Genomic DNA, 27,813 nt, shown 5'->3' with positions numbered 1-27,813 from the left:
AGTTCGAAGTCCCACCCAGTTGACTACATTCAAATGGTGGAAGCCCTCAATGGCGCTGCCCATGCTATTACAGCCTTGGCCACTAGAGGCCACTATCCTTCTCTATGTCAGCTCATTGTTCACATTCCAGAAAGTGGTATGAGGACATTGAGAGTGCCCCCTGGCCAATCTAAGAGGCCCTTGTCCCCCTCAGATAACGCCCTCTTCACCTTTGATGGACATTTCCAGGTACAAGTCAAACAAACTTGACCAGATCATGTTTATCAGTAGAAAGCAGTGAGTCATCTGTGAAGTGTGTTTTCACGGACTTGACTTGTTCCTGTAAAGCCCTCAAACTCAACTCTGGACCTCAAAGCCAGTTTCACTGCACTTTTTTCATTGTTCCCCTCTAGTCAGGGGCTGATTAAGGCCTGTCTGCGACACCAGGTGTGAGCAATTACTTGTCAGGTAGAACAGAAAACCAGCAGGCTTCGGACCTCGTAGGGTAAGAGTTGAGTACCCCTGCTGTAAAGTATCGGCATGCGTGTTTTCCCTCATTGTACTATAATGTCACTGTTCATAGCACTCTTCACAAATCATCAATTCAGAATCAGCAATGCGTTTCAGTAGGTTGCAAAAATAATTTCAGTGTCTGAGAAGAGGTTAGAAAACAGGAAGTGTGGTCTATGCTGTTATATATTCAGTTGAAGTCGGAAGTTTACAAACACTTAGGTTGGAGTCATTAAAACTCGTTTTTTCAACCACTCCAACAAACTATAGTTTTGGCAAGTCGGTTAGGACATCTACATTGTGCATGGCAAGTCATTTTTCCAACAATTGTTTACAGATTATTTTGCTTATAATTCACTGTATCACAATTCCAGTGGATCATCAGAAGTTTACATACTAAGTTGACTGTGCCTTTGGACAGCTTGGAAAATTATGTAATGGCTTTAGAAGCTTCTGATAAGCTAATTGACATCATTTGAGTCAATTGGAGTTGTACCTGCAAATGTATTTCAAGGCCTACCTTCAAACTCAGTGCCTCTTTGTTTGACATCATGGGAAAATCAAAAGAAATCAGCCAAGACCTCAGGAAAATAAAAATTGTAGACCTCCACTAGTCTTGTTCATCCTTGGGAGCAATTTCCAAATGCCTGAAGGTACCAAGTTCATCTGTACAAACAATAGTACCCAAGTATAAACACCTTGGGACCACGCAGCTGTCATACCACTCAGGAAGGAGACACGTTCTCTTAGAGGTGAACGTACTTTGGAACAGAACAACAAAGGACCTTGTGAAGATGCTGAAGGAAACAGGTACAAAAGTATCTTTATCCACAGTAAAACAAGTCCTATGTCGACATAACCTGAAAGGCCGCTCAGCAAGGAAGAAGCCACTGCTTCAAACCCGCCATAAAAGCCAGACTACGGTTTGCAACTGCACATGGGGACAAAGATTATACTTTTGAATAAATGTCCTCTGGTCTGATGAAACAAAAATAGAACCGTTTGGCCATAATGACCATTGTTATGTTTGGAGGAAAAAGGGGGAGGCTTGCAAGCCAAAGAACACCATCCCAACCGTGAAGCACGGGGGTGGCAGCATCATGTTGTGGGGGTGCTTTGCTGCAGGAGGGACTGGTGCACTTCACAAAATAGATGGTGTCATGAGGGAGGAAAGTTATGTAGATATATTGAAGCAACATCTCAAGACGTCAGTCAGGAAATTAAAGCTTGGTCTCAAATGGGTCTTCCAAATGGACAATGACCCCAAGCATACTCCTGAAGTTAATGTAAAATGGCTTACGCACAACAAAGTGAAGATATTGGAGTGGCCATCACAAAGCCATGACTTCATCCCATAGACAATTTGTGGGCAGAACTGAAAAAGTGTGTGCGAACAAGGAGGCCTACAAACCTGACTCAGTTACACCAGCTCTGTTAGGAGGAATTGGGCAAAATTCACCAAACTTATTGTGGGAAGCTTGTGGAAGGCTACCCAAAACATTTGACCCAAGTTAAACAATTTAAAGGCAAAGCTACCAAATACTAATTGAGTGTATGTAAACTTCTGACCCACTGGGAATGTGATGAAAGAAATGAAAGCTGAAATAAAATCACCTTTTAAAAAAAAACATTTCACACTCTTAAAATAAAAAGTGGTGATCCTGACCTAAAACAGGGAATTTTCACTAGGATTAAATGTCAGGAATTGTGAAAAACTGAGTTGAAATGTATTTGGCTAATGTAAACGTCTGACTTCAACTGTATACATTCTGTATACATGAGTCAAGAAGCTAGAGACGCAGTGATGTGCAGGAAGTAAAACAAAAGGGCACCAGATTCTGTAAACAATGCAGGTGAGGGGAATAAAAATACTTTAACAAAATAAAAAATGTGCATTTGTTGAAAACAAGGAACTATAGGGTTTCCCCAGAAAGTATATTTTGCTCCATAGCACTGGATCTGCTTCTGCAACCTCTGACATAGCACAAGGAATCAGTCAGAAAGTTGGAAGCAAATTCAAATGTTTATTTACAACCTCTGTTCGTCAGAGTAAAGTGATCTAAATACAACAACAAAAAATGAGCAAAATGGCAGCTATCCTCCCTGAGCTTTACAAAAACAAAGCACAGTACCTGTGGGTGACAGCAGAGAGAAAAGGAGATGTTCTGTACAGAGCCCTAATGCCATTTACAGAGGGAGAGACATACACAAAACTTCATATACACTATCAGAACAATACATTAAGGTATCTTCTTTTTTTCAGCAAACATCATGCCTTTAACATCTTTCCAAGAAGGCTGAACAGCTGGTGATGTAGAATAGAGAAATAGATTTCAAAACATCATTAGTTTAACAAATTGCATACAAACCAGGTGGCAATTTATGAGTCCGGGTCAACTAACTGGCTTTAACAAAACAAGGACAGAAACCAGTAACTGTTTTTAAGATGATAAAAAGGAAGCTACTGTGGAGGACTTGTTAGTAAGAGAACAGAGTCCAGAGTTTATGAACTGGAAAATTGGGAGTTGTTCAGAAATGTACAAGAGGTAGCTGGTCAAGTCCCTGTATCGTGATATACCTTACTGGTTGAGGGTGACATAATGGCTGATCAGTGAAGATGAGATCAGTGAACTCAACGCTCTGGTGAGAATCACTTAGAACTAATTTCAGTCTCATGAATGTTTCGTGACAATAACAAAATAAACCAATCAACAATAACCTCCGGTATTGGCTCAGAGGGCAAAAATGTCCTTCACCGAGTGTCTATTTTAGTGACATTGTTGGTTTTAAATCACTACATCTAAAAAAATATATAGATTCATATTGACTAATTTCCCCCCCCCCTTCCAATACCTATCAAATGTCATCAGGGGGGACAAGACAAGGGAAAAAACAAAGCAGATGAGTGTTTCAGTGCACAACCAGCGTTCATATTATACTGTACATATCATGAACTTTTATAGAAGTAGGGAAGAGTTCCCTCTCAGTGTAAAAGTTACTCCTTTGCCCAACGGAGACTAACGGTCTCTTTGTGTTGTTCACAGTAACCCCTACTTCCTGTCAGTCATCACAATCCACCGAAACGAACAACACAAACCCCACCAACATACACACAAGACTAAGACAGACTATGAGATCCACAGACGGCAATGGCAATCGTAGTCATGTACATTTCAATCCATATATCGAAGGTATGAAAAACAGAAATCCGCTTGCGTACCAAAGCAGTAGTCTCTGGGTATAAGAGTCTCTGGAGTCATGTGGCCAGCAGATTTGGCGTGGGCATTGTAGTCTCCTTCAGTACGAGATCTGTCCATGGAGCACTGAGCTGCCACCGTTTTACTGGACCTGCATTTTAGGGTGAGACACAGGGGTGCTTGGTGTGTGTGTATGTGTGTGTGTGGTTAAGCAACAGAGGTGAAATCCAAAAAGTAGATGAAGTAAAGCATGCATATTGCGTCTCTTTAGAGTGATGCTTTGGTGTCAAGGGAAGGAAAGTGAGCATCACTGACATGTGTTCCCCTAGTCACTCAGTAAGTGGTTAAGTGCGAGTGGGATGTAGGTGGGAGTAGAGTTTGTCGTTTGGCCTCTAGTCCTGGTTGTTCGGTGTTGGCTGTCCAGTTTGGCTTTTGCCATGGTTCTCCTTCTCCTCTTCTTCACTGACAATGAATTCCTCAGGAGGCCAACGCAGCTCGCCGCTCTCCACTTCTCCCTCCGTGGGCTCCACTACGATGGAGGGCAGGCGGTCTTTCAGCTTACAGCAGCGCTCGAAGTCTGAGGGGTCTGGAAAGATCTGAGGAAAGCACAAAAACACACTTAAAGTCCTGGGTGTCCTTGGGTCTGGTCACAGTTTTTCATGTGGCATCATGCTACATTTTACAGCTTTGGAAAGCATGGTGCCAAAGCTGCTTTTAAGTGCTTACAACTTGTTATCCAACACCGTGTGACTGACAAATGGAGAGATTATACAAGAGCAAGTCATAGCATTGAAAACCTACAGCAAGTCTTATCGTCAAGAAACAAAAAACCAAGCACACTTTAAGTAGACCATACTAATAACTTAACCAAATGAAAACAAGGTGATAGATATTGTCAAGTTAATTTGTCATATATGCACAGGATACACAGTACAATTAAATGCTGACTCTGTGACAGGATGACAAAATAACAACCAATACCCTGATGATACTGAAAGCTAAGCAATGGGTTGACAAAATCATAAAAAAAGCAGTGAAACCTAGACCCAAATGCGTTGTGGGTGTGCAATGCCAGACTTGCTGATTTTTTTGGATCTAAAATGAAGAGCATGAGAGATTACATGCATTCCCTGCCTTCCTTTTGCTCTCAAGATAAGAGAAATGGCAACAACAAGAAAAGAAAAAAATAAAGCCTTTCCTGGTCCAAGAACAGCATTTTTTATGTTTGGATAAAGTGGAAGAATATTTTTAGATCTGCATATTTCAGTGGGAGACATTGGAAGAGGAAAGCGATGTCGCTGTCTGGGCAAAAACACAGTGGAAAGAAAGCATTAGATGAGGCTGAGAAGGATAGACGGAGAGAGTGTGAGGGGGAGGAAGAGGGGTAGGGGGAGAGAGTGGCTGGGGGAGAGAGCGTCCAGCTGTGTCCAAGTCTCCCTGAATACAATGAGAGGGGGATGATGAGAGAAAGGGAGGAACAAAATGTTCTGAAAACGGCTGTGTTTCAGTATGTTTAGACGGGCTCATAGTAATGGCTGGAACGGAATACATGGAACGGCATCAAACACGTGGTTTCAATGTGGTTCATACAGTCACATTCACTCCATTCTAGCCTTTATCGTAAGCCGTCCTCCCCTCAGCCTCCTATGGTGTGTGGGTATGAGAGTGTGAGCATGTGTGTTAGTCAGTGCATGTGTGTTTGAGTGACTACGTGTGTGTTCGTGCAGGTCTGAGAGATGGTGAGTATGTGTGTTAGTGCATGTGTGCGCAGGGAGGTTTAGTCTCTCCCTGTGTTGCTAATGTCTATGCGTCATCACCGAGGGGAATTGGGCAGAGATTAACCTTGCTATAAGACCACCGGCAAACACGTCACAGCTTGTTTTACTTCCAGCGACAGGAAACGGCAATGCGTCGCCAGCGAGGCACAATGACAGCTATTTTGAGTTGTAGCTATTTTGGGTTGTAGTTGTAGATGAGGAATCACTCCAGCGCTGACTCGAACAACAATTGAAGCTGCCACAGAGAAGCTCTCACCTCCGTAACATAATCAACCTCCAGTTCCTCTGCTCTGGAAAACTGCATTCCTTACATCACTCTTTCAGCGATGAATACCGTGTTGCCTTGCAGAAACACAGCTGGCATTCAGGTGATGGACTCACAAATTGGGCTAAAGACAATGAATTTGGATGAGGAAGCAGTTAAATCACCCAGCTGTCTGTCCATCCTCATGGGCAGAGAAGAGACCTTCACCACCTCCTTCCTTATCCTCACAGGACAGACACACAGCTGGTGTGTAAATGGTGAGGGGCAGGCAGCCCACCTTCCTATAGGATCAGTCTGCATCCTCCGAGTCAACTCTGACACATACAGGTCACAGATGATCATAAAGGAGTGGGTTGGCCTTAATATGGCCCTGATTGTTTGTTTCCAGAGGAACCATTGACCCAGCAGTAAACAGAAGCAGAGGAAACAAATCAAACTTGTCAAGGCCACCAGATGGCTTGCTATTCAGAAAGTTGCCTCTCTGTGGGTTGTGACATTGCGATTCTACAAACTCCTATTCATTTCCTTTGCATGTTTTTAAAGTCTTTGCCATCATCTCTAACTCAGTGCAAAGCTGCACTCCTCCCCACCACGAGGCAAATACACATTTTTCCACCACACGAAGACCCTTTCCTTAAACAGCCCCCCTAAATTCCTAAAAAAGGTTTTGTTTGCATAACTTGCAACAATAACGCTGATGATTAGGATTGGGAAAACAAACCACTCCTTACCCATAGTCCCCTGGGTGAGCTGCTTACAGTAAGAGCTATAATGGAACATACAGCCTTGGCTGTCCCTAATCCATCCTTTTGTTCAGAGGGTTACTAATAGTGGTGGGGACATTTGAACAGTGACATAAACCAATTTAAAAAACTACTACACCCTCTGCCCCCCCCCCCCCTTTGTACCATGATCTAGCAGCAAACCAATTTCCCTCTGGGACAACAAAGTAGAAACTTGAACTTGTGCGTGCGTGTTACCTGGAAGGAGAGCCGGTCCTTGCTGGGGCTGAGCCTTATGTCCTCCATGGGGTGCTACTGATCATCACCTCAGTCATGTCGTCTCCACTTGGCACAAACACTGGGCTGGAGAGAGACATAGGGGAAAGGACTGGGTTATTCCACCATTCAGGATCTACTGTTAGTCCCAAACTTTCACACCGAGGAGCATTACACAGAACAGGTGCATGTGTCCCAATAATGGTGCTGTACAAGAGGCTGCACAATGAAGAACTGATAGGTTGGTGTAATATAATTTACGTGTAGCTATTACTTTGGGAAGTAATATGCAAATTCATCCAGTCCATTTAGTGAGATGACTTTCATGTAGTTGATGTGCTTGAGATATGGCCCTTTGGTATTGTGTTTGCAATGAAAAAGCTACGCATAAGCCTTGCTCAGTCTTTCGTTTGGTCTGTATGCATGCATGCAGTGGTTTATATTAAGTCTGACCACTGACAGACTATGCAGCATAAATGTAGTGCACAACAAAGCTACACCACCACCAAGATGTGGTTTGCATTGAGTAGCCATGTCTTCATACAAGATGAGGTATGATTTAACTAGCAGTGAGGGGACAGTCATAGCAAGAATGCATTGTGGGCGTGCAGTGCAATTTGACTGGAACCCCTAACACGGGACGGACCCAATACCCTCTGTTACATCAAAAGGTTCACAGAACTTTCCATTTTAGTTGAAGCAACAAGATGTTGTTTATCCACTTCAGTGCACTGTACATGCTGAAGCACTGTAAGAAATGACTGAACTGAGGCACTTTGTGGGAGGAAAAGTTATTCTTGGGATGTTTGAGAACCAAGCTATCAACCGAGCAGAGCGTTCTTCTCACGCTTTCTATTTAAAGCCCGGTGGCACAGTGGTCAGCATCCACAGGACTATGGTCAGGGTGGTCAACCCACTATAGGACAACTACAACTGGGACAGGAAACAGGACTTACTGTAGATGACCACCTGCATCAGATGAGCAGCTCAAGCACATACTTGGTCCAAAAATAACAAGTCAGTCATTTGTTTCCACAGAAAAGTAGAACATTGGGTGCCATTAACCTACTTTTAACCCTGAATATATAAAAAAACATGTTTATTTTAGAGACGATGGAAAGTTAAGTGGTTAGCCATTTCGACATATTCTAGACATGACTGGTAAAACATTTTAGGTAAACCTATGAAGTGCACTTTAAAAAAAGAGCCTAAATTCTTTATCTCAAATTAAAATATATATTTTCCCAATACTTGTCAAGTTTCCCCAAAGGTATTTTGACAGTAATCCTGTGTACAATGTCAGATAAGACCCTGAGCTGTGAACCCCGGACTTCGACTCCCTTTATAGAGAAATTAAGAGTGGCACCTTTCGATTTGTTAACATTCTGTCATCGGAGCATGAAACGTTTTCACCATAAGAGGTTGTGGGCAAAAAGAGAGATGTTTCCTATGACTCAGTTTGCCAATCTCTCATGTTACTTCACTGCTTTGTTGAGTTCTTCTTTCCAAGACGTCCATGTTTAACATCATTCAAGAACCTATTAATCCCTGCACAGTAACGTTAAGACAGTCTCCAATGGGAATCAAGACTTTCCATTAAAAGAACACGTCAGTTTAGAAAGCACCAAAATAAAAACTTCTCTCATACTCTGACTGGCAATAAACAAGTGGAGCTCAAAAACCAGTATTTCATTGTACAGGGATTAAGTCCCAGATAAAAATCTTTAATCTTCGGTCAATCCAATAATTGCAAATAAAGGCCCTAGGCCATCCACATTTTCCAACATCACTTTCATGTAGAAAGTCAGCCTTTTGGTCCCATAATATAGGACCGAGGCAGATGTACACATTCTTTAGGATAAGGAACAAATCCCATATACCATAAAGTGTTCATCTATTCTGAATCTGTCAGAAAGAGTCTCAATGGCTTCAAATTGAAAAGGAGAAATGCGTGCCAAAAATCAATATACAGGGCAACATGTGCATTGCCACACCCCGAAGCAATGGCTACTGCTGTTAATCTTTCAGTATTTCCATTCCCAAGTTTGCATTACCATGTGTCACATACAAATTGGGAGAAGCAAAAATGATTTTGTGCAGGTGGGAGCCACAGGGGAAACGCACAAGCCAAGACCAAAGGGCAGAATAGGCTTCTGGAATCTTGTACTTTTACAAGTCAATCAAGTCGGTGACAACAATAGCCGGAAATCTACAAATAAAAACTAGTCCAAAGGTTATGCAAGGTTGAGTGTCAAAAAATGTTTTGTCAGCAAAGACATGCTCTTGAACCCATTTCATTCTTGAGAGGGGAGAGAGAGTGACATAGGGTAAGCCAGAAACGCATAGACAGAGCGGTGACAGTACAGACCTGTGCAGAAGAGAGGGGAGAAAGATAAACACTGCTTGTGCCAGTCATATTTCTGCTCTGGGATCGTACAAACATCCTGCTCAGCTAAGAATAACAGAACGTCAGCCTACTAAAACATAAAGGGGCACAATGACAAGGAAGTGGAGGAGCACACGTAACAATTCGACTCGGGGAGAGAACATACCACTCAAATACATTATATCTAAATGTGTCCTTTTTTGTGGAAATGTCTGCCTCAAGCAGCCATGCTAAGTATAATCAAGAGGCTCCAAATTGATGAGGATAATGGATTACCACAGGCTCACGTCAGGGATGCAGATAGGAAACACTTCCAGTTCAAAGTTTGCAGCCATTGTGTCAACTAATTCAGAGGCCAAGAGATCAAATGTCTTGCATTCCTACTTCTACACTAGCAGGACCCATACAAGTACACATTTATTCTATAAGGGCACCTCAAACCCTCTGTCTAAAACGCCCACTGCCAAAGATCAGTCACGGCACTCCAAATGTACTCAAAACGTGCAGTCCAGATTTGACCTAGGATCTTAAATCATTCACCAGGATTGACCTGGAATGGCTCCTTTCTGAATGACCAGGCCCATTCAGGTAATTTCACAAGGTTTAAGTCTGTAGTAGTATTGCCAAGTAGAACTTTTGGCTAGACCGGTCATCCCATCTTCAATGGGCATGTGACATGATCAGGCACTTCAGTGCTTGGCACTTCAGTGACCCTCTTTAGCACTGTCCACAGGAACATCTAGGCCTACATACTGTACATAGTCACATGCTCATATGGGCTAATGCCAGTCCTATATGGGCTAATGCCAGCCTTAGACACATTCCAGTCAGAGGTCTGGCATGGGCATGAGACGCATCTCAGACTGACACGTGTCCAGGCTAAACAAATCAAAAACAAAGGATCTGAGGTCACCTGCTGCATTTAAAAGATATAGGCCAAGTGAGGGGGTTATTTCAATCTAGATGGGCTTTTGGGAATCATTATGGCACACTTGTGAAGGTCTGTCTGTGGGTACATAGTTCCTGCCAAGTTGTCTACCAGTCTCTTTACCAGAGGCCCATGCTCGCCCAAGGTGCTGATGGAGACCAAACATATATCCCCATAGCAATGTGACTCAGTGCACAGGATGGGATATTACATGTTGCATAATTGACATGGTTTCCGCTCTACTCCTCCCAATGCTACACGCATCATAAATCTGAGGTGCAGGGGCGACAACACGAAGCGTCTGCTGACATTCCATGCCATCGCTGGACTGCCTGGTGGCCAAGTCACAACCTGTAGGTGTGTAGGGGGTGGGAGGGGGCCTGCGTCACTCTCTCTGAAACATGTTGGAATGAATGGGCCATGTCCTGATCACCGCTTTAGTCCATGGGCTGCTTTATAGAGTGGCTCAGCATTCTCAGAATACAGGAAACACTGTGTTACTGGCTGGGCAGAAGAAGCTTATGTTTATTTCATATTGCCATGCCACATGTTTTTCTTAAAAGATCCCACATTAGGAGGCATTTAGTCCATGATGACCTGATCAATTTATAGGAGAATGACATGTTCTTGTTTAAAAAAGAAAAAGTGTAACACAACAACTGCTCATGGCAAAACATGGAAAGCTATCAAATGCCTCCCATTGGACTGCAGTTATATAATTCATGATTTTAATCAACCTGAAATTCAATAACTAAACATTTTGAAAAAGGAACAGAGAAGTGCTACATTAGGTACCAATGCATGAGGAAACAATAATGAAGAGATCTAAGCAAAAGGATCCCCCATGTAGCAGATTCTCTGAAGTACAGAGAAGCACACTGAAAGCGCAGATGAGAAGCTTTGTGGTTACAGTAAGTAACAGGGTCGGGTCTTCACTTCCTGGTGCAGGCAAACCGAGACTTGCAGAGGTAAAAAAAAAAAAAAAAACAGAAGCAAAACAAAGTCTTGCTTGAAGTTTTTGGACAAAGTCTTCTTAACCTAGATGCAATGTTACTAGCCTATATAGAGGTAGGAGTACACAGTAAAATGGAGAGATTGAGTCACGAGCCTCCTCTAGGTGATGGACCGACCATGAATGGCTAAGAGGGTCATTCCATCTCCCTCTATTACACCCTACAACAATCGCCTGCCAATAAAGGTCAGTAGTCCCAACCACTAAAGGTCAAATGATGTGAAAGTAACATATGGTTTAACACTCATATTGTTGTAGCTTTGCTTGCCGAGAAACAAAGCTAAACTCATGTTATGTTCTTACTTCTGCAATTGTATGTAGTCTGACTAAAAGCTATTGTATCTCAATGCTCCCATAGCAACGTGAAAACATTGGGTTGCCCATCCATGTCCCCTTGTGAAAGGAAAAAGGTGATCCTCAGACACACCTGGATAGACAGTCTTGGTGGGCCACCTGACACCATGTGAAAAACAGAGCAGTGCTTTGTTTGGGATTCTGAAAAAGATCTAAATAATCCACTAACTGCACTTTGACACATTCAAGGGTGCATGTGTGATTGTGTGAAGGAGTAAATAGCCTAGCTTCTTTTGACGATTTACATTAAAAAAAGGAAAATCGTAGTTCTCTTGATTATACCCATTAGCAAATATAAAAACAATGCTAAAAAAAAATCACATACAACAATGAAATTCTGTTTAAAAAAACATTAAAAAAGTGTTTCAGCAACATAGAAGTCATTACATCGCAGGTGTAAAAAAAAAAACAAATTCATTACAAAAATAATACTTACCAGTATATTTGGGGAGAAAATACAGACATGAATTCACACCTGCAGTTGATTCTGATGATCAAGGAATTAATCTGATATTGATGGTGTATTTCCCCCACAACGGAACGCCTGTCACAAGAAGATTAAACGCAAGCGTTTTTTTAGAGAAAAGTAGAAATCGAAGCGGAGCCGTGACCTTAGTGAAACAAACAACCCTCAACTATTTTTGCCCATCTGATATCCTGACTAGTTGAAATTACTTTTATGTAAGAGCCGTGTACTGTCACTGAAGACACACCTCTTTCACATGGGGTCCAAATTATTAAATGGAAGCAGCATCACTACGGACCAATCAAATGACAGGTGCCTCGTACCCGCGCTGACGATAGCAAAGGATGAACAATTTGATTGGAAATAGAAAAGATACTGCATCACGCAGGTTTCCATTGATCCAGGTTAATTCAACAAAAGCAATGTCGCAAAAAAAAAAATCATTGCGACATGTGTAATGGAAACGTCGGATATAGGAATCATTTTCTAAAGGTCGACAACATTTTTATCGTTCGACAAGGGTGGATTATTTTGTCGAACTTTCCTTATTGAGACAAATTGAATAAAGCACGTAACTATAAAGCTCCACTCTACACTGCTTGCCAAATCATTTTTTCAACTATAAACACGTTTCTTTGCAGGACAAGGCTTGTCGTGACTTTTAAGAACGCCTGAATTGCTTCGCCTTGCATTTCTGGTTGGTTGGCAAATTTCACCATCCAATTATTTCAGATCTACATGAGTTCAAGTTTCAACATGTGGTGATATGTTGGCACATGAGAATTATTAGGATATGGGGCAAATATTAGTCAATTAATGCATTCAGGGGCGGACTGGGACACGAATTTTGCCCTGGCATTTTATCCACACCAGCCCACATCACTGTGCGCCTCTGCTCTAGCCATTTTGTTTTCCTCCCTGTTGTGCTGTCTGTTTCAGCATCTTTTTTTGTTGCTGTCACTCTATGCTTCTTCTTGTTCTCTGTCTGTCTGCTTAAAACTGCACTGCAAAAATCCCTCTGCCATTTCCTGGTTGCTAAAATAGATAATAGTTCACCTAATTTTAGTTTGTGACAAAACAAGCAAGTACAGTGTAGGGAATCATTCTACCATTTAAACTGCTGTGAAATATATTTTCCAAAAACAACATTATTGTATTTTCAGCTGTTTGAAGCTGGTGTACAAAATAAAGTAAAATACTCAAAAACTAAACATAAGAACAAGAAGCATAGAAAGAGTCTTTATTTGGTTGGGTCGCCCAAAAAGCTTTTAAGCCTAATACCTAATAAAAGCCAAGATAACGACCTTGGCTATATTGCAAATTAGTCCCTGCCATATGTGTTCCCCCTGAATCAACACCTACCCTAAGTGTTAATTACTACACTCTTAGAAAAAGAGGTGCTATCTAGAACCTAAAATTGTTCTTCAGGTGTCCCCATAAGAGAACCCTTTTTGGTTCCAGGTAGAACCCTTTCCACAGACAAACGGGTTCTACCTGAAACTAAAAATGGTTTTACCTGGAACCAAAAAGGGATCTCATATGGGGAAGAAGAACCCTTTATTTCCCTAAAGAGTGTATTTCAGGGTGCCACTACTTTGTTCAGTTGGTGGCAACAGCCCGTGATTTAGTCAGACCCAAATCATAAGTCTTCATCTTATAAAGTAATTCATTCTTTACTAAGAAGTATAATAAAGATTACTATAATAAATAATAAAGACTTCCTGCTTGGATCTAACACGTCCAAGCAGGAATGCCTGATTGAAGATAGGAATGCCTAGATTGCTAACTCTAATGTTAATGCTAACTCATGCATTCATACAACAGTAAATGTAATGTCCTAAAATAACAGCCTACTACACGAGACCAAAAGGCATATGCTCTCACAATGGCCGGTACACATTTCACACACACCACTCCATATCTCATAGCCATATCAAATATCTTGGCTGTAAAATAGTTGCTATTCAGCTGAATATTGAGAGTTGGGAAATACATATAACTACAGAAGGCTGAGACCCTCCTCTCTTTGACAAGGACAAGGGGACGAAGCTTCCAAAGCAGTGTTTTTCCCACAATTGCATTTTGAAACGTTATACTATCAGAACAATTCTTTCTCTCAAACACATGGGGGAGAGGAGGGTGGCTCGCTCATCACAAAAAATAATAATAATATTTGTCCAGCCCATCTGGCATTTGCCAGAATTGGCAGATGGCCAATCCACGATTGCATTCCATCCATGCTGGGTTTTGCAGGTGTGAAGTCATTACTTCCATCTGTTTTTATCGACACAAGATAGTTAAATGGAAAGACACCATAGCAGACAATTGTCACATCTATTTTCTATGCAAACTTTCAAAATGTTAACAGCAATAAAATCACTGGACAAGTTAATGGAAACATAGCTATTGCTAGTCGCTATGTTGATATGACTTGGATCTAATATTTTTTATTGAGCGGATGGTTAGGGGGTCGGAACTTAATTACAAATCATTTGTAGACTGCAAATTGACCGCAAGAAGCTCAGATATATTTGATTGGAACATCATTTCAAACCTTGCTTACATTTGTATACGGTCACGTATATCGCTCTATTATGAATGGGAATACTTTGCAAAAGATTTCCACAATTAAAATCACTTGGAGCTGATTTGCTAGTTTTTTTCTTATTTTTTGCTCAGAAAATTTGGGAGCGGGCCACTAGCTCCAAAATTAAACCCGAATAAACAAAAAAGTCACATCAGTCTCTGCTTATTTATCCTTTACGTAATGATTTATATTATGAAACGCAGGTCAGAATATCCAGTGTCAATTCACTAACATGTCCAAAGAAATATACAGTACATTTGATTTTCAAATATTGCAATTATATTTGCATAATAGGAGGGGATGATGATTCCAGAGTAAGCTATAAGCTATAAGTTCTTTTTCTGAATACATTGAGATACAAATGTGACTGGTTAAGATCAATAATCCACAACCATACTGAAAATGTAAAGGTCACATCTAAAGTAGCCCTATACAATATTTACAAGGCTATATAAAAGATTAAAGCTGGAGCTTCCTAGTGTCATATACAGGATGCTGTCTCAAGCTCTGGGACACAGCAACCATTTGGCAGACGAGGTCTATAAAGGATTTTATTACAACTTCACTGTCCTCTGCTGAACAGAATACAAATGACCTGGCTTCAAACTAGTATTCTAGCATCACCTTGTGGCAACAAGGGGGCACTAAAGGAACACATTACTGAATACCATTCTCCATATTTTCAAGCATAGTGGTGGCTGCATCATGTTATGGGTATGCTTGTAATCGTTAAGGACTGTTATGTTTTTCAGGATAAAAAACCAAGCACAAGGAAAATCGTAGAAAACCTGTTTCAGCGCTTTCCAACGGACACTTGGAGATTAATTCACCTTTCAGCAGGACAATAACCTAAAACACAAGGCCAAATCTACACTGGAGTTGCTTCCCAAGAAGACAGTGAATGTTCCTGAGTGGCCGAGTTACAGTTTTGACTTAAATCTACATGAAACTCTATGGCAAGACCTGAAAATGGTTGTCTAGCAATGATCAACAACCAATTTGACAGAGCTTGAAGAATTTTGAAAATAATAAAAAGGGCAAATGTTGCACAATCCAGGTGTGCAAAGCTCTTAGAGACTCACAGCTGTAATCAATGCAAAAGGTGCTTCTACAAAGTATTTACTCAGGGGTGTGGATAGTTATTTAAATGAGATACTTATGCATTTTATTTTCAATAATTTACCAAACATTTCCAAAAACATGTTTTCACTTTGTCATTATGGGGTATTGCATGTAGATTGGTGGGGGAAAAAAACATTTAATCCATTTTGAATTCAGGCTGTAACACAAAATGTGGAATAAGTGAAGGGGTATGAATACTATCTGAAGGCACCATACTTTTACTCATACTCAGAATGTTACTTGGTGATATGGTGCAGCTAGTGATAAACAACATTTAGAGACAGAAGACAATTTACATACATCCAAAAGTAATTTGAACAGTAAACACACAAGCTGCGACCAAACACTATGGCTGCCTCACCGGGTGCAAAACAGCTCTTTATGGCGTTCCCACATTAGATTACGTTTTCCATAACCTAAAAGAAGTTGATTGAAAGCATGTTGGAGCTATTATTTTTCCATCATGCGGCACCTTCTTGGGATCAAGAAATAGGACAGCATATATATTGATTGGGTGCCATTTTTATTGCAGCAGTAGTTTTAGAGGGGAATCTTTTCTGAAATTCAAGATCAAAGACAGAAGGAACATTTTTGTGCTTGCCAGTGAAGACATTTACAGTCAACGACAAGGCACGTTAACCTGTAGTCATAAGATTCATTTTAAAGCAGCAATCAGCAATTGAAACAATAACAAAGCATGTCTCGTAGCTATTTCTGTAAAAAAGCTGAGGGATGGGGCTGCAGAAATGTAACTGCTCAAATTCAAAGACAAAGCTATGGATGCAAGGACTGACCTTCCATGATATCAAAATTAGGCTATATAATGTTTGTTTACATTTACTTTGTTTACAAACATGAGTAAAACAAGCTTATATTTTGGGTTCTGATGGGGTACGACAGTTGAACTAAGCCCATGAGGCATTTATAAGTTCTATTCTTCAAGAATCAATGGGTTCATATTATTAATGTCTAAGTCTAAAAATGTTTGTGGCAACTGCAATTTGCCCCTTTAAGTCAGTAATTTGCATTTGGTCTTCTCCACCATTTAGTGGAGTTATGACGATAACTTTTAATATGGCACAACGTCAGCCATAAATCTCAACCATTTCTTGAATCAGACTAGTGAAACTGCCAAATGCAAAAATGAAAAGTACATGACATCTGTGGTTTTGACTCTGAATTCCAAAAATCCATAAGGATATTTTACACTGACTGGTGTATTGCTCAGTAACCTCTGAATGAGCATTAAGATAATCATATGATTGGATATAAGATGGTTGACAGCTTATTTAAATATGTATTCTTATGCAAACTACAAAAATAAAAACCAAACCATATTTTTCACCACACAAGTCTGTATTAGCTACACATTTAAAATGATGTCTTTGAAATATACATTTGGAATACAGTAAAACCACAAATATGTTTGCTTTTGTCATCTGTTCCTTTACTCTTTCCAGACTCAAATGACCATATATTTCCTGATAGGTTGGTTGGTGGTACTATCATAAAGGCTTGTAGTCCAGCTTGGATTCCAGTTTCTTAGAATCTGCAACCTTACGAACGGCCTTCATGAAATCTTCCTGGGTCACATACTCATGGTCAGCACGGATTGCAAACATACCTGGGAAACACACATAGCAGGGTTCATACAGACTGTGGCAAGTCAAACTCAAGGACTTTCAAGTACTTCTTGGAGCACTAATAAAGTTGAAGTCGGAAGTTTACATACACTTAGGTTGGAGTCATTAAAACTCGCATTTCAACCACTCCACAAATTTCTTGTTAACAAACTAGTTATGGCAAGTCGGTAAGGACATCTACTTTGTGCATGACACAAGTAATTTTTACAACAGTTGTTTACAGACAGATTACTTCACTGTATCACAATTCCAGTGGGTCAGAAGTTTACATACACTAAGTTGACTGTGCCTTTAAACAGCTTGGAAAAAATTCCAGAAAATGATGTCATGGCTTTAGAAGCTTCTGATAGGCTATCATTTGAGTCAATTGGAGCTGTACCTGTATTTCAAGGCCTACCTTCAAACTGGCTGCCTCTTTGCTTGACATCATGGGAAAATCAAAAGAAATCAGCCAAGACCTCAGGAAAAGAAATTGTAGACCTCCACAAGTCATCCTTCATTCCAAACGCCTGAAGGTACAACCTTCATCTGTACATCTGTGCTGGAAGAAACAGTTACAAAAGTATCTACATCCACAGTAAAACGAGTCCTATATCGACATAACCTGAAAGGCCGCTCAGCAAAGAAGAAGCCACTGCTTCAAACCCGCCATAAAAAAGCCAGACTACGGTTTGCAACTGCACATGGAGACAAAGATTGTACTTTTGGAGAAATGTCCTCTGGTCGGATGAAACAAAAATAGAACTGTTTGGCCATAATGACCATGTTGTTTGGAGGAAAAAGGGGGAGGCTTGCAAGCCTAAGAACACCCTCCCAACTGTGAAGCACGGGGGTGGCAGCATCATGTTGTGGGGGTGCTTTGCTGCAGCAGGGACTGGTGCACTTCACAAAATAGATGGCATCATGGGGAAAGAAAATTATGTGGATATATTGAGAGCAACATCTCAAGACATCAGTTAGGAAGTTAAAGCTTGGTCGTAAATGGGTCTTCCAAATGGACAATGACCCCAAGCATACTTCCAAAGTTGTGACAAAATGGCTTAAGGACAACAAAGTCAAGGTATTAGAGTGGCCATCACAAAGCCCTGACCTCACACCCATAGAAAATCTGTGGGCAGTACTGAAAAAGCGTGTGCGAGCGAGGAGGCCTAGAAACCTGACTCAAGTTACACCAGCTCTGTCAGGAGGAATGGGCCAAAATTCACCCAACTTATTGTGGGAAGCTTGTGGAAGGCTACCCGAAACGTTTGACCCAAGTTAAACAATTTAAAGACAATGCTACCAAATACTAATTGAGTGTATGTAAACTTCTGACCCACTGGGAATGTGGGAAGAAATAAAAGCTGAAATAAATCCTTCTTTCTACTATTATTCTGACATTTCACATTCTTAAAATAAAGTGGTGATCCGAACTGACCTAAGACAGGGACTTTTTACATGGATTAAATGTCAGGAATTGTGGAAAAACTGAGTATAAATGTATTTGGCTAATATGTATGTGAACGACTTCAACTGTATATATTTGTAATAGGTCATATTATGAAATTGTTTCTAGTAGCCAACAGATGGCAGTATATCGCCAGAACCTCATGAAAAAATAAATAAATATCTAACTTACTATTCATTCCTACCTTAAGTTCTACTCAATAGTACGTGTTTCACTACTACATACACGAGTGGTAAGTCAGGACTGATGATGTTGACTGATTTCCTCATATGAACTGTAACTCAGTAAAATCTTTGAAATTGTTGCATTTATATTTTTGTTCAGTGTACATAATATATTGTCTTTATATTTAAAATTGTCTTTATAATTCACAAAATGTTAGGTTCCATAGGCTGTCCCAACACAGACATGAAAATGAATTCTGACAGTGAAAAAGAGCCTTAGTTGACTCTAAAATGTTGTATTCTATACGCATTTGAAGATAAAGAAGTTAAGAATGTGTTTGTTAAGATTAAAGACTCTCAGGACCCTATTTACATTTTAGTGGACCCCACATGGGTCCCGGACCACACATGGGTCACGGACCCCCTAGTTTGGGAACCACTGTACTACTAACACCTCAATCACACCTACAGCGAATTGCACAATTGGTACGCAGCATCATCTGGATGTGTGTGCAACAGAAGTTCAACATTCACCTTCTGCTACCATTTCTGTCAAGCCGTTTATGCATAACTTCGATAAATCCAAGGTATGCACCAAACAGGACGCACTGCAACTGCCTCTGCAACGCAATGCTGCAAGTCAAACGCAGCGTTCCATTGGAAATTAATGTACAGTACTTCTGGTGTACCAAAATGCATTCACGCTGTCGGTGTGATCAAGGCGTAACCTCTCTCCCTGCTCGCGTCAATGCTTCCTCTCTCTGTGCATCTCCTTTACCTCCTTCATTACAGCCTGACACACCACACTGTCTGTCTCACTACTCTCAATAAAGAAAAGGAATTTTGTTATGATAACTTATTTCAGTCAACTGCTCATGCTGCGGTCAGGCTCCGTCCAACATTAGCTTCTAACTTCATCCTTCCAGCCAGGTAGTTATAGTTAGCTGCCTGGCTAATAGCCGGAGCCCTTGAGCTACCTAGCTAGACATCGGACTGAAATATCAGTGACAATTTACCAGTTGTACACTCATTTGCTGAGAGTCAGGGGTTGGTTTGTTTGGGGAATGTCTGTTGAAGTCAAGGGTTGTTAAAATAAGTCTCACTGTCAGTGACATCTCTCTGCTACTTTCCACTGTAGGTCTGGGCTGAGGTAGTTTGTTTCACCAATCGGCCTATGTCGTGGGCGGAGTTTCCCGCTGGACAGAGTGGTGAATGAATGCGCTGCTAACAAGGCAAATCCGGGGGAGTAGACGAACATAACAAGCATACATGAATAATTTATGATTCCCCTCGTTCGCAGAGGTAGGCACGATCATAAGGTGAATGCACCAATTTGTAAGTCGCTCTGGATAAGAGCGTCTGCTAAATGACTTAAATGTAGATGTAGAACTCAGATCAAGAAGCCTTCAGAGCGGTGATCAACGCGCAATAAGTGTGTAAATGATAATTAACAAAAACGTGAGTAAACGCTATTTCCCAAATAAAGAAGGTATAAACGGCGTTCACCCTCCACCACATCCCTGGTTAGGTCTGGCAAAACCCATTCAGAAACAAAAATATCCTGCAGGCAAGTTTGAATCTATATTTGCCTGGCTATCGATGTGACATTTGGCAGCGCCGAATAAGTCAGTTCTGTACCTGCTTGGCTGAGTGGCAGTGTAGGTGGAATGAGCAAGCTTGCCTGGCATCCAGAGCGCGAAACACGTGAGGAAATAAAACTTGGTTGTCTGCCTGGAAATTAATTCGGAAGACCAATACATTTTTCTAATATTTTTCATATGAACATATTTGAAAGTTCCCTGTTCTCCTCATTTTAATTCAAGTACTCTTCAAGGAACAACTTGAGAAAATGACAGATTTTCAAGGTATTCTAGTACTTGAATTTCAGAGTGCCAAATTCAAGTACTTTAAGCACCTTGTGCAAACCCTAATATAGGAACAGACTGAGTGAATGGCTTGTTTTTAACATGTAGAATATACAGTTATAGAGTGTATTGGATAGGTTACTAACCTGCTTCAGTGCACACGTTCCTTAAATCAGCTCCATTAAATCCATCAGACAACTTCACAATGGCCTCGTAATCTGTGAAGAAATTCAAGTTTACAGCCCACCATGAAATTCACAACATGCAACTTCATTTCATCACAAAAATATGTCACATCCACAGCACACTATCCAGTCCCTAAATTCACCCATCTCTCCATGCTTAGTGATTGGTCCAGAGTGTATCTTCAGAATGTCCATCCGAGCCTGCTCATTGGGCAGTTCGATGTCTGTAAAGACAAAGCCAGAAGTTAAGATTTCTGCAGTTCCTTGTCATTTACCAAGTCCTAGTTATTATTCAGCCACTTTCCCTGGCCCTTTGGGGAAGTGACTAGGTGCTGAAATGGAACCAGGACCAAATATTTTTGCAACATGATTATCTATGCTTCTCAAACCAGGATAGTTAAAAGTCTCGAGAGGAAACATACGGATCTTGCGGTCCAGTCTCCCTGGCCTTAGAAGGGCAGGGTCCAGCGTGTCTGGACGGTTGGTGGCCATGATCATCTTCACTCTGTGCAGGGTGTCAAAGCCATCCATTTGGTTCAGCAGCTAGACAGGACAGACGAAAAAGTTGGCATCTTCAGTCGTAATTGGCTGATAAAACCAAGTGTTTACAGGTTTAGCCTTTAACACTTTGAGGCTCAATAATATGAGTAGTACCACAGAGTTTCTAACCCAGAAGCCCAACACTTCCGGGAACAATTGCAAAGCAGAAGTCAATGAGAGAAGAGAAAATGTCTTCCTTAGTTCTAAAATAAATTCTCAATCTAAAAAGGCACAACCTATAGTACCTTCTCAAGGTGCCTCTACACCACAATTTCAATGATATACTTGAACCGCTAGGAGCAAAAATACTAGATTTACTACTACTAAAATATTACCTTTGCAACAAACTGTGAAAATGAAAACTAGAATTCACTATAACTAAGACACCTGGTCTTTGATGAAAAACATGTTTTTTTTTCATGAAAGTTACTCTATGTAGCTGAATATGTTTTCACTCCAACCTTGTGAAAGTGACAAACTGACACGTTTTCATTTTAGTCAAAAACAACTTTACATCGAAGGAGTGCCTTTGATTTGACGGCCTCCACATGCGCAGTTCGGTGAGAGGCGACCGTTAGATCCGATTATGTGTTTCTGCGCATGAGCTTAGCTAGCCAACGTTGCCATGACATTGCCTACAAGCGTGATCTGGGATTTCTATCAGGGAAGCAGTTTCTACATACACTACCGTTCAAAAGTTTGGGGTCACTTAGAAATGTCCTCGTTTCTGAAAGAAAAGCACATTTTTTTGTCCATTAAATAACATCAAATTGATCAGAAATACAGTGTAGACAACGGTAATGTTGTAAATGACCATTGTAGCTAGAGACGGTTGATTTTTTATGGAATATCTACATAGACGTACAGAGGCCCATTATCAGCAACCATCACTCCTGTGTTCCAATGGCACGTTGTGTTGGCTAATTCAAGTTCATCATTTTAAAAGGCTAATTGATCATTAGAAAACCCTTTTGCAATTAAGTTAGCACAGCTGAAAACTGTTGGTCTGATTAAAGAAGCAATAAAACTGGCCTCCTTTAGACTAAATGAGCATCTGGAGCATCAGCATTTGTGGGTTCGATTACAGGCTCAAATGGCTAGAAACAAAGAACTTTCTTCTGAAACTCGTCAGTCTATTCTTGTTCTGAGAAATTAAGGCTATTGCATGCGAGAAATTGCCAAGAAACTGAAGATCTCGTACAACGCTCTGTACTACTCACCTCACAGTACAGCGCAAACTGGCTCTAACCAGAATATAAAGAGGAGTGGGAGGCCCCGGTGCACAACTGAGCAAGAGGACAAGTACATTAGTGTCTAGTTTGAGAACCATATAGTACCTGCAAAACACCAGTCTCAACGTCAACAGTGAAGAGCCGACTCCTGCATACATACTGGCCTTCCAGGGCCTATGTAGATATTCCATAAAAATAAAACGTTTTTTGTTGTTGTTGTTTTATCAGCCATTTCCAGCTACAATCGTCTTTTACAACAACATTAACAATGTCTACACTGTATTTCTGATCAATTTTTTTTGCTTTTCTTTCAAAAACAAGGACATTTCTAAGTGATGCCAAACTTTTGAATGGTAGTGTATCTTCATACTAAACCATCTTTGGTAGTACTTTGTGTGCAGTTAAGCTTATAGTTGTTCTCTGTTGAGAGACTCACCTCCATCAGTGTCCTCTGGATTTCTCTGTCTGCAGACGTCCCCTCAGAGAAACGACGACCACCTGTTAAACAGACAAAGACTCGTGTGTGTGTGTGTGTGTCTGGAACTCTATTGTTCAGTTAGTTTGTTGATTTCTATAGTCTGTAGCTCTAGTTCATGTACCTATGGCATCGATCTCATCCATGAAGATGATGCAGGGCTGATGGTCTCTGGCGTAGTTGAACATTTCTCGGATCAGCCTAGCGCTCTCACCAATGTACTTGTCCACTATGGAGCTGGACACCACCTTTAGAAAATTGCAGTCAAGCTGGCTAGCAACTGCTCTGGCCAAAAGTGTTTTTCCAGTTCCTGAAAAGCATGAAAAGAAAATACAGTAAATTATAAGGCACATAATACTGGCTTCTGGAAAGCAGCCCTCAGGCTAGCATGTAGTGCTATCAGAGAACCAGGCCTGTTGATCTCCTCACCTGGGGGTCCGTAGAGCAGGCAGCCTTTAGGGGGGATGATACCCACCCTCAGGAAGAGCTCAGGGTTGGTCAGAGGCAGCTCAATCACCTGAAACAACATTTTCAAATCAAATGTTATTTGTCACAAACATGTTTAGCATAGGGTAGCCTAGTGGTTGGACTAGTAACCGAAAGGTTGCAAGTTCGAATCCCCGAGCTGACAAGGTACAAATCTGTCGTTCTGCCCCTGAACAGGCAGTTAACCCACTATTCCTAGGCCGTCATTGAAAATAAGAATTTGTTCTTAACTGACTTGCCTAGTAAAATAAAAATAAATAAATATGTTATGTTATTGTGGGTGTAGCGAAATGCATCAACATCCATCCCTCTCACAATTGGACCATAAATATCTTCCGCACTCTCAATTTGATTTGCTCAACTCCTGCATCCTCCCTTCTCTCTGGCCTCCATTTAAAATGAGAGGTGGCAAGTAGTGGGAATGTGGACAAAAATACACTTGTATAAAGTGAGACTCCTTATCCAATTGTACATCATCAGGCAAATTAAGTTTACAGGGTGGAATCCCAAAATAAATGTATAAAGTAACAAATAAAAAACATTTAGCTAGTTGTACAAAACATTTTATAGATAAAAGGATAAGTAGGCATATCATTTTTAAATGTTTGCATGCTTTTTTCTTTCGAGAAAACAATAGCTGATTAAAAAGGCAGTGTATCAGATTTCAAAACTCTTCCTCGAAGGACTCAGGTAGGATAAACGTGTGCTTCCTCGCCAAAAGGAGTCTATCAAGGAGGTGAGGACCATTTTCCTACTAACGAATTGACACTCTCCTCGACCACTTATCGGTTTCCGGGTCACGGAGGAGAAAGGGCGGACTTTTCCCAAATAAGAAAAAGCCCCCAGAAAAAGTTAACTCTGTCCTGTATAGATAAAGTGTGTGTCTGTGCCTCACTGACCTCTCTGAGCTCTCTGATCTGCTCAGCCAAGCCTCCGATCTCAGAGTAGGAGACGCTGCCAGGGTCTTCATGAGACATATTGTACACAAGGGGGTCCACCTCTCTGGGAAGGTACCTGCATGGGGGAACAGCACACCAATATGTCATCACAGTGTGCCTTTGTTCTTACTGATTATATAGGTCATAGAGATGTCTTATAAGCAGAATATATATAATTTGTTTTTCTTAAAACGCTTTCAATAGGGAGACTGTTGCAGAAAGTCGGATGCAGGCTAACACAATACAATGGTGTTTTGCTTGGTAAACATATGAAATAATAAGAGGCATTATAGACTTGGGAGAGTATATCAACTCACCTCATGATAGTCAGAGTGGTCATATCCAATGCAACTCTAGTACCAGGTTTGAGCATAGCCTTGTCCAGCTGGGTGACAAAATAGAAGGTTGGCACCTCAAGCATAATCAATATGAAATGGGAAGTGAAATACAAGTTGCAATGTTATTTGTAAATATTTTGTTGTGGCTATGGGTTTTCACCTACTTGCCGTCTGCATCCAACCACATACCGTGGGCCATTGGTTGCTTTGACAATGACTGAATAACACGAAAGGATAGAAGAAAACCCCACGTTACACACAATATAATCAATGCAAGCTAAGTAGGAACATTTAAACGTGTTCATCCATGTAGGCCTAGCGGTAGAGTCAACAAAACAACATCATATGCAGCCAAGGGATTTTCATTCTAATTTAGGACTTACATTTTTCCTCTGTAAGCTGCTTCAGGACCTCACCAACAATCTAGAGAGGAGTCAAGAAAGACCGTTGTAAATCAAACAAAAACTTATATCAAGGCTTCTGATGACTTGGGATTCAACTTGCAGTCACCTGTCCAACACTTTGTAGAGCTTTCAGATCATTTTCTGATTTTTCATACTGTTTTGTCTGTTCTCTCAGTTGTTCACGCACTGGAAAGACAAACAAAAACAAATACAATGATTGACGCTGACTACGTGTGTACCATCACATATGCTGTCATCATCATCATCTGGTCGAACACTAGCTAGTTAGCTAGCTAACTAATGTTATAAAACTAGCTTGCTCGTTCGGGTGCGTCCTAAACATTGTGCATAAATAAAAAGGTACATGAACAGTTACACACTAGATCGTTTAGTTTAAATAACCTGGTGTTGAACTCATTTTCAAGGCTACAATAGCTATGTTGGTCTAGCTAGCTAGGTAACTGGAGAGGATTACATTATGATGACAAAGCTACATGGACAGTTGTGGCTGCTAAAGCCTGGCTATTGACAGAAACGATACATACATTCTTTCAAGCGTCCATCAATTTCTTTGTGCTCGAGCAATTTCTTTCTGTAATCTTGAAGTCCCCTGTCTCTGGGATCCGCCATGATGCCTTGAAAAAACCGGCTCTGCCACTGAATTGTGGGATTGAAAGTTGTGACATCAGAGGAAATGTTTTGCCATGTTTACAGTATGTTGTCAGAGGAACGTCGTAATTCATTTTAAATTGATTTAATTGTGCATTGATTTAACTTTACATTGAGAACATGTGACGACATTAATTCAAAACAACATAGTAGTTGTATTTTGTGGAGCTTTTAGAAATGCATTCAATTTACCGTTTACCCCAATGACTAATTTCGCGTTCAAGTGCTAGTCGGAACTCAGGAACTCCGGTCATGTCCGATTTGCTAATTGGTTTGAACGCGGAACGTGTATAACTACTATAACCGTTTAGTTTGTCCGATGTTTTCGAGTTTCCTAGTATTTAAAGTTACAAAAGAAATGTACCATGCCATAGAGGATTCATTTGAACACAATGGGCATAGTCTCAGTGGTCCTACATCAATCTGGGCTTGAGTCACAGAGGGCAGGGATGGTCAGTCAGTGGGGTGATGGAGTTGAACAGATAAGTTATTTGATTACAGGGGGTTACTAAAGGATTGTGACAGTCAGGGTTTAAACTTTAGTTTGGAGAACTTGGTAAGACACCTTGGTTTTGGAGTGAACTAGGCCTATCAACCGCCCAAAACAATCGTCAAAGGGATAATTGGTTTGTTTTGTTTTACTTCTAAAATTCTAATACTTCTAACTAAGCTTGAACCTGTAGTTAACCGCAAACAATAGGATAAAACCAGAGTGGTTGGTTTCTCCCAGGGGAGTGGTGGCCACGGCGGCGCCCTCCACTGTTTGCTGGGAGCATTCTCAGGACAGCTGTCAGGATCGCTGCTCCACATAAACAACCGCACATCTGGGCGGGCGAGGCGGGAGGCCGTCCGCACAATGTGTAAACGGACGGCCTTCGCCAAGCACCCGTCATCTTCTTGGCAACCTTTCCAAAAAGGCTTAAATTCCTTCCACGGAGCTCTGGACATTCCGTGTGCTGTTCTTTTTCTTCTTCTTTTCTTCTTGGTCGTTGTTTCCAGCTGCTGGTCATTTCTTCTATACCCACCTTTGAGTTTGTGAGGTGAAGGGTCCTTGCACATTGCATGCCACAATGTACTTCTACTCCTAAAGCCAGAGTGGTCAGAAACCCTGTAAGGGGTGTGAAGGGTCAGTTCAATTCATCCAGATTGTGTGTGTCCTGTCACCTCTGACACTTGTGACACAGCTGTGTATCGCTGAGATTGGTCACACTATCAGCAGTTAGAGAAGGGTACTACAAAGCTATATAGTCAACGGTAATGGAGGTATCTTTGTGACTTCATGTTGGTATTTAGAATGCATGCAGTAACAGTGAATATGTGCATAACTGGTACGCCCTACATGCTTTTCAAGTTTAGTGTGTCTATGTTCATGCATCTGTGCTTGGGACATTTTTAGATCATTTCTGTGAGTGTGCAACTGTTTGTGTGCGTGTGTCTGCTGGGGGACATCCGATCCCCTCGTTCGCCGCATGCCACGCTTGCTTGCAGGTGGTCTGTCCCTGCTCGGGGCTGGCAGCAGATTTCATAGGAACGCAGCACTCCCCTGGACGCCATCATTGAGTCCACATGGCAAGCCGGAAAGGCACTCTGTGAACACTTGGCTGAAATATGTGCTTAGCCGCCCCCCCCTTTCCAGCCTGCTCGCTCGCTGGGCCTCACAATTACAAGCCAGCTACAAATGTTGGTAGCTGTCTTTAACCCGTTGGATGCCATACTGGAGCCCTCTGTTTTAATGACCTCTGTGGGTTCTTTAGTGAATAGTTGAAATTGCTATGGGGATATGAAGGAAGGAGTCACACAGAAGGAGAAAGGACATCTATCTATAGAGGGGCTTTGGTCTGGAGA

The 27,813-nt window shown here is 41.2% G+C and overlaps 2 protein-coding genes and 1 long non-coding RNA gene across 3 annotated transcripts; 1 reads left to right on the top strand and 2 right to left on the bottom strand.

The window, feature by feature from the left end:
- Window positions 1-2,493: 2,493 nt before the first annotated feature.
- On the bottom strand, window positions 2,494-12,121 carry LOC115146092 (protein LBH-like). Its single transcript, XM_029687893.2, is given in 4 exon segments — window positions 2,494-4,282; window positions 6,710-6,762; window positions 6,765-6,814; window positions 11,844-12,121. Coding segments are annotated over 4 exon segments (336 nt in total). The 5' UTR covers window positions 11,873-12,121; the 3' UTR covers window positions 2,494-4,078.
- Window positions 11,026-16,926, top strand: LOC135561893 (uncharacterized). Its single transcript, XR_010459747.1, has 2 exons — window positions 11,026-11,239; window positions 15,213-16,926. It is a non-coding gene; the product is annotated as an uncharacterized LOC135561893 (long non-coding RNA).
- Window positions 16,087-25,975, bottom strand: LOC115146090 (26S proteasome regulatory subunit 10B). Its single transcript, XM_029687889.2, has 13 exons — window positions 25,845-25,975; window positions 25,406-25,485; window positions 25,279-25,318; window positions 25,060-25,112; window positions 24,875-24,942; window positions 24,519-24,633; window positions 23,563-23,650; window positions 23,258-23,443; window positions 23,095-23,156; window positions 21,309-21,429; window positions 21,030-21,110; window positions 20,848-20,919; window positions 16,087-17,206 (listed from the first exon to the last, which is right to left on the bottom strand). Exons 1-13 carry the CDS (start codon window positions 25,927-25,929, stop codon window positions 17,088-17,090), a joined length of 1,170 nt encoding a protein of 389 aa, XP_029543749.1. The 5' UTR covers window positions 25,930-25,975; the 3' UTR covers window positions 16,087-17,087.
- Between the last annotated feature and the right edge of the window lie 1,838 nt (window positions 25,976-27,813).

This window comes from Oncorhynchus nerka, linkage group LG18 (assembly GCF_034236695.1).
Source record: "Oncorhynchus nerka isolate Pitt River linkage group LG18, Oner_Uvic_2.0, whole genome shotgun sequence".
NCBI lineage: Eukaryota > Metazoa > Chordata > Actinopteri > Salmoniformes > Salmonidae > Oncorhynchus > Oncorhynchus nerka.
The sequence above is the reverse complement of the archived record's forward strand: the minus strand, read 5'-3'. Positions and strand labels throughout refer to the sequence as shown.